This window comes from Macaca mulatta, chromosome 16 (assembly GCF_049350105.2).
Source record: "Macaca mulatta isolate MMU2019108-1 chromosome 16, T2T-MMU8v2.0, whole genome shotgun sequence".
Classification (NCBI taxonomy): domain Eukaryota; kingdom Metazoa; phylum Chordata; class Mammalia; order Primates; family Cercopithecidae; genus Macaca; species Macaca mulatta.
In genome coordinates this window covers 77740044-77747899 of record NC_133421.1, presented here as the reverse complement: position 1 = coordinate 77747899, position 7856 = coordinate 77740044, and the positions used below count along the sequence as shown (strand labels likewise).

Below are 7856 nucleotides of genomic sequence, written 5' to 3'. Positions count from 1 at the left end.
CATAGCAAGACCTCATTGCTACAAATAATTTAAAAAATTAGCTAGGCGTGCTAGCGTGTGCCTGTAGTCCCAGCTACTTGGGAGGCTGAAGTAGGAGGATGGCTTGTGCCCAGGAGGTCAAGGCTGCTGTGAGCTGTGCCACTGCACTCCAGCCTGGGCAACAGAGCAAGACCCAGTTTCAAAAAAAAAAAAAAAAAGAAAGAAAAAAAAAATTAACTTTTGCATAATCCTGAAGCTTAAGTTTAGGGTTTTACTTAGATTGGTTTGATAATAGTCAGTTTCTGGGTAATTCTGGAAACAAAAAAAAGTGCCAGAGCTGTGATACCTGTGATACTTGGAGGTCACATAACATGCACACCTTGGCAAACACATGCAGGTCAGATTCTTAGAAACTTCCTGGCTAAACATTAAGGTCTTCATTCAAGACCAGGTCTGTAAGGAAAGACTCGTGAGGCTCGAACGCAGTACCACAGTGGTGGGTGTGGAGGCGCACACCGGAGGCAGTAGAGGACAGGTAATGCCAGGTGAGGCAAAAAGTCAAGAAGACTCACCACCTCAATAGGCAGGCAGTACCTTGGATAGAATCTTTTAATTTTACGGATTTTTTTTTTTTTTTTTTTTCCGAGACAAAGTCTTGCTCTGTCACTCAGGCTGGAGTGCAGTGGCAAGATCCTGGCAATCTCTGTCTCCACAGTGCAAGTGATTCTCATGTCTCAGGCTCCCAAATAGCTGGGATTTCAGGCATGCGCCAACATGCCTGGCTAACTTTTATACTTCTTTTTTGAGAAGGAATCTCACTCTGTCGCCCAGGCTGAAGTGTAGTGGCGTGATCCCAGCTCACTGCAACCTCTGCCTCACGGGATTAAGCGATTCTCCTGCCACATCCTACCGAGTAGATGGGATTACAGGCACCCACCACCACACCCAGCTAATTTTTGTATTTTTAGTAGAGACAGGGTTTCGCCATGTTGGTCAGGCTGGTCTCAAACTCCTGACCTCGTGATCCACCCGCCTCAGCCTCCCAAAGTCCTGGGATTAAGGAGTGAGCCACCGCGCCCAGCGGGCCTTCTGTACTTTTAGTAGAGACGGGGTTTGACCGTGTTGCCCAGGTTGGTCTTGAGCTTGTGGCCCCAAGTGAATCACTCACCTCGGCCTCCCAAAGCGCTGGGATTACAGGCATTAGCCACCGCGCCCTGCCAATTTAATGGAAAATTTTAATGAGCAAATTCACTACAGTTTCTTATCATCTTTTCCTATTGATAGATTTTTCTTAGCAAATGGGTTTTGTGCCTATGTGCACATATTAATAGTCCCTAAATGGAATACTCACTTGCCTTCAGTAGTAATTCAACAGCATCCCTCCTTCAAATGAAGCCATTACAATTCAAGGGGAAAAAGTACTTGTTTTTCTTTGGGTAGGAAAAGGTCTATAAAACATATACACTGTTTGTTTATTTATTTATTTATTTATTTATTTATTTGAGACCGAGTCTTGCTCTTGTCGCCCAGGCTGGAGCACAGTGGCGCAATCTTGGCTCACTGCAACCTCTGCCTCCTGGGTTCAAGTGATTCTCCTGCCTTAGCCTCCCGAGTAGCTGGGATTATAGGTGCCCACCAACGCCCGGCTACTTTTTGTACTTTTAGTGGAGACAGGGTTTTTCGCCACATTGGCTAGGTTGGTCTCGAACTCCTGACCTTGTGATCCACCCACCTTGGCCTCCCAAAGTGCTGGGATTACAGGCGTGAGCCACTGTGCCCCACCCATAGCTTTTTACAACTACCTTGTAAAGTATCATTTGGCACTGTTAGTCTTTCTCTTGAATTTTTTTTTTTTTTTGAGACAAGAGTCTTGCTCTGTCGGCCAGGCTGGAGTGCAGTGACACCATCTTGGCTCACTGCAACCTCTGCCTCCCCGGCTCAAGCAATTCTCCTGCCTCAGCCTCCCGAGTAGCTGGGATTACAGGCATGTGCCACCACGTCTGACGAATTTCTGTATTTGCAGTAGAAACAGGGTTTCACCATGTTGACCAGGCTGGTAACTCCTGACCTCAGGTAATCCGCCTGCCTTGGCCTCCCAAAGTGCTGGGATGACAGGCATGAGCCATTGCGCCCAGCCGAAATCATTTTTAAGTTAACCATGAACACATATAAACAAACACCTAAAAACTGACCCGCCACCTACAATGCATCACCTCAATTTCAGGAAATATTTGAGCAAGCAACAAATCAGGACATTACCATTTTAAGAATATAGCTAATTTCTTTAGTTGAAAATTAGTTGAATTTGGTTCAAATTGGATCAAGCGGTATGATCTTCTGAGAAAATCTTTTAGTATCTCGCTCCAAGTGTCTAGAAGTACCTCAGAATGTTTCAAATTATTACAAATACTTCTCAGTTGGCTCTTCCCCCCACCTCCTCAAGTACTTCATTACTTTATCCATGAAATACCACCATTCTCACATTAAGGACAAGAAATCTGAGACCTATGGTAATAGCTTCAGTCATGAAGAGTGAAAGCTGTAATAACCATGTAGCTTTGTCTAAGTGTGCAGAGATCTGAAAGGCCACCCGGCTGGCTCTTTAACATAAAGAAGTAGAGAGTTTGCCTAAAGGAATTAACAGAAATAGGGAAATAACTTTTATTTGCAGATCTTAGGAAGTCAGATTACAAACAACTGCAAACCTTAGTGTCTCTAAATAACACTCTAGGCCATTTCAAATATAAAAAGGTAATTATTTTACTTCAGAAAAGATCTCCAAAAGCTCACTTTTTTTGAGACAGAGTCTCACTCTGTCACCCAGGCTGGAGTGCAGTGGCACAGTCTTGGCTCACTGCAACCTCCACCTCCCGGGTTCAAGCCATCCTCCCACCTCAGCCACCTGAGTAGTTGGGACTACCGGTGTGTGCCACTTGTCCAGCTAAATTGTTGTACTTTTAGCAGAGACGGGGTTTCACCATGTTGGTGAAGCAGCTCTCTAACTCCTGACCTCAAGTGACCCCCTCACTTCAGCCTTCCAAAGTGCTGGGATTATAGGCGTGAGCCACCCTGCCCAGCCACACTTTTATTTAAACCTCCTGAAGGATGTGGATAGGAGAATAAAAGCTTTACCAATAGGAAAACACTTTTTATGAAATGGTTTCTTGGATTGTGAACGTGGCAGGTAAACTATAGCAGGTATTGAAAATATTCTTAGCCAAGGAAATCTATTGATGCAAATTAAATGTATTTATAAGCCCAAGGCCTGGGGCAGAAACATCCTAAGAGTATCACAAATGTACAGTTTACTGCCTGGATTATTGGAAGCAAAATAGCTGTATTATGTAGATCTTACCGAACAGCAGAAGCTTGTCAAGTATTTCTGCTTGTCACAGAAAAGCAGCTTTTGGAATTCATTATGTTCTATAAGAATGTATGGTTTTCAGGCCGGGCATGGTGGCTCATGTCTGTAATCCCAGCACTTTGGGAGGCCGAGGCAGGCGGATCACCTGAGGTCGGGAGTTCGAGACCACCCCGACCAACATGGTGAAACCCCATCTCTATTAAAAATACAAAATTAGCCAGGCGTGGTGGCGCATGCCTGTAATCCCAGCTACTCAGGAGGCTAAGGCAGGAGAATCATTTGAACCCGGGAGGCAGAGGTTGTGGTGAGCCAAGATGGCGCCAGTGCACTCCAGCCTGGGCAACAAGAGTGCAACTCCATCTCAAAAAAAAAAAAAAAAAAAATGTGTTTTTCAAAAATTACTTTTGAAAGACTAAAGCTCTGTAGTTGATGAAACTATAAAATGTCTTTATGTATTTATATGGTGATAGAGACTGTAAAACACTTTATACAATTAAATACACATATTAAATTACCATCTTCCTGGTTTCAGGATTTCCATAAAATTTACCCTTTTTATACAATTTGGCAAGGCTAACAGCTACAGAAAACATATTAACCAACCAACCATTGCTTCATTAGAAACTGCACCAAATCCAATGTCAAAAACATTACTTTATTTTTCTAGGATGAAATGTCCTATTACGTACAAAAGAATTGCTGTTTAGAATTTGCCACAATTTGTTAAAAACATAGCAATCTATTGCCTACAGGTAGGAAAGTTCTTGCTGCAACAAATTTTAAATGATTAAGCCCATATATATTTTTATATATATATATGAATAAATAGTACAGAAATACTGTGACGTGATGAGATGCAGAATAATTTTATAATTCATTAAAATGTAGAATTCTTGCATCAGCACAGTGCATACAATAAGTAACATTTTTTTAAAAAAGTAAAAGGACAAAATAACCCATATTTAACTACTTCCATCTTAATACTTTAAGCAAAAATTTTTTCATGTTTTCATATTGAGCGATTAGTCTCTTTAGTTTGTAAGCATAGGTTTAAGTGACATCTTTATGTACAAAAAGGAATGGGCTTCATTAGATAAAATTAACCCAGAATAACCTGTACACCTGAGCCTGTAATAAGAAAGAATCGGGAACTGTAGCAACATCTTTCTTTTAAGAAACTGAGGTCTGGGAAAGGTTTTGCATAGCAGGGAAACATTAAAAGGAAAGAAACTTTTAAAAACAATAATTAGATAAATTCCAGAAGTTGGTAGGACAAAGCTAGTATGAGTTAGTGCAAAATCTAGTAAAATTTTTGCAAAGCTGCATAATCCAACTATGGCAGATTTTATAGAAGCTATTACCACAATGCAGTGATACAACGTGTAAGAACATTGAAAGGAAAAACATGCAAAACACATCTTCCTCTGTGGTTTCCATTTTCTCGCTACTGTTTACACTACTTTTCCTTACATGGAAGAAACAAACCAACCAACAAACAGAAAACAAACCCAATCAACAAATAACACAGAGGATAAGGTCATCCACAAAATGCCCTTCATAAAATGTAAGTAGCTGTCTGTAACTGGTAATCTGCCTGGTATCACAGAATGTACAGATGAAGGCAATGTGTATCTTGCCACATTACCTTTTTTGTTAGTATGATCAACTGATGCAACAGGACTAGCACCCCTGAAGATTTTTCTCTGACGTGACGACAATGGACTGGGAATGGTAAAACGAGGGGCCACTGCTGTGCTGGAGAGATCCAGGCACAATTAGATTCTTCTGCCTTTCATGACCTTGCAGCCCTCCCTCCCCCACAAAGGCTTACAGATAATCATTAGCGCACATTCAAAGACACCTCTGTCTGTGGGAGAAAAATTATCTCCATTTATTTTGTTTCATATACATCCATAGTTGAATTTTAATACAAAAGAAAAAAATTAGAATCTGACAAATGTTTACAAACAAGATACCTTCAAATAGATTTTACTCATTTTAGCCTGGTGCGGAGTAATTGACAAATTGTACTGTTTATATTCAAGGCAACAGAGTCTGTAGTCCAGGACCACTTAGCCCAACCTTTATGCAAGCTTCATTTTAATCTACCATGAACAATAAACTCATTGTTGATTCCCAGTTGTGTGTGTGTGCACATGTGTACATAGCAGCTCCTTTCATAGAAAGAAAAGACATCTAGAGGTCGTCTTGTACTTTTACCTACAGGAATCATGATAAGATACAGATGATTATATGTAACCGGGGCTGGATTTTATAAGAAAAAATAATTAGCTGACAAATGAGGGCAGCAATAAAAAAGCGTCTTTTTTGCAACAATAAATAAATACAGTCAAAAGTTTTCTGTGAGACTCTAAACCAGCTTCTTCACTGAAGAGCAGACGTGGCATTTCCATGGAGTTACACTTGACCCCATAGTATCTTTTTTTCTTGCTTTCTTTTTCTTTTTTTTTTTCAATAAACAAAGTTTTCTCGCTTCTGCCACAATAGTAAAACCATTTGATCTTGACAAGATAATGGTGTCGTTGACTTTGCTTTTTTCTTGTCCGTTGGACAAAATTGGCCAAGAATATAATTGGACTGTTATGACCAATAAAAACGAAGTTTAGGTCAAGTCTTGTCAGGATAGCCTGACTAAAAACATCTGGCTCCTTAATTTAAAATAGTTCAGACAACCAGATTCTTGCTGTGTTTTATGTTAGGTTAACACGCTGAACTTTAAGAAGCTGTAGACTGCAGTTTGTTGTTATGAGACCTACAGAATATAGAAAAAAGGGAACAATTAAGCACCCTTCATTTTTGAAAACAATGATGTTTTATGCGGATGCCAAGGTCAGTCAGTCTGGGAGAAGCAGCCATGTTCTTTCATTCACCCTTGGCAAGCGAATAGAAAAGAACGATTAAGAAATTTTTAACCTATAATATTCAAACTTTTCACTGTACACTAAACATAATAACTCACTGGAAAAAGCCAATATTAAAATATATATATAATATTTGTCTAATAAAGATTACAATATTTTCAGCCAACTGGACAAATAGAGGCATTTACAGAAGCATTACCATTGTGGTGAAAGGTGTGTGTGTGTGTGTGTGTGTGTGTGTGTGTGTGTGTTTATTTACATCGATGAGGGGAATATAAAGGGAAAAATATGCTTAAAAAAAAAAAAGCAACCTTAAAATCACATTTTTTCTATTAAAGTCCAGAAAGTCTCCCTTCTAGTTTCACAGTTTTATTCACAACTTTCATTAGTAAACCAAATTACTGTACAGTTACCAGGACTAAGTCAAAGGACTTTATATTGCAATAGCAGATAAATACAGTATTCCAAGAGTTTACAATTTTTAAATACATTGTTCAACATGGCTGCTAGAATAAATGTTTTACCACGATACATCTTTAACATTAAAAACTTATATTAACTAATCTGACTTTTTGGGGGGCAATTTTGAATTAGGTAATCACGAGGTACAATAAAACAAAGAGTGACCACAACATCCAGTTCTGATTCCAGTTAAAAATTCAGACTAAAGATATCACAATCTGTAAGAAAAGAAAGAATATGGATGGTATAAATGATGAATTATAACAAAGTGCAGTAATGAAAAAAATGTGCAAACAATGCTGGAGATCATAAATTAAAATGGGAAAATATGGCAAAGGAAATTCTGGAAATCCATACATAAATCAAGTATCAATAACTGGCTAGTTATGTTTCATTCTGCCTTAAATCTGGAAATTCCCTAAAAAGGCAATAGCAAGTTGCCCTTATAAAATTCTTTACACTGTAATTTTGTTTTGTTTTGAGACAAGGTCTCGCTCTCTAGCCCGGTCTGGAGTGCAGCGGCGCAATCACAGCTCACTGCAGTCCCAACCTCCAGGGCTCAGGTGATCCTCTTACCTCAGCCTCCTGGGTAGCTGGGACTACAGGCACGTGCCACCATGCCCGGCTAATTTTTTCGTAGTTTTTGTAGAGATGGGGATTCCCCATGTTGCCCAGGCTGGTCTCAAACTCCTGGGCTCAAGCAAACTGCCTGCTTTGGCTTCTCAAAGTGTTGGTATCACAGGCGTGTGCCACTGTGCACAGCCTAATTTGTTTATTTAAGCAGAATTGAGCAAACTTCTCGATTCAGCTCCCATGTGCTTTAATGAAAATTATGTCAACTTGAGTATATTAAAAAGCTACATAAAATAACCAGGTGGCAAGAAGCCATCGTAAGTGGCCCCTTCACTGTGCAGGCCCAGCCTAGGCCTCCATCTCTCCTTTACCAAGTTCCCTTTGTCTTGCCTACAGGCCCCAGGACCTCCAGGCAATTTCCTCTCCTTCATCAGCAGTTACCAGCAGTCATCCTCTGGGTTCTGCCAGCAAGCTGGCACCAGGGTAGGATTCTCACCCCTTGGCTTCTACCTCACAGATACCACCAAAGGCCTTTCCAATTTAAAAAAGCAATTTTAGAAACTGAACTAGAGGAATAACCATGATGCACAAATCAA

General features: G+C 40.2%; 1 protein-coding gene across 19 annotated transcripts in view; it reads right to left on the bottom strand.

Annotated features, from left to right (window-relative positions):
* Positions 1–5209: 5209 nt before the first annotated feature.
* BPTF (bromodomain PHD finger transcription factor) overlaps positions 5210–7856 on the bottom strand; it is a 152704-nt gene continuing 150057 nt past the window's right edge. For 13 of the 19 annotated variants that reach the window (XM_028836699.2, XM_028836703.2, XM_028836708.2 and 10 more), the window contains one exon: positions 5210–6116. In XM_028836699.2, the coding sequence (XP_028692532.2) occupies positions 6080–6116 (37 nt within the window). In that variant the 3' untranslated portion in view covers positions 5210–6079. Of the gene's footprint in view, positions 6117–6578; positions 6906–7856 lie in introns of those variants that run through there. The other 6 variants (XM_028836701.2, XM_077972579.1, XM_077972581.1 and 3 more) reach the window with 1 other exon arrangement.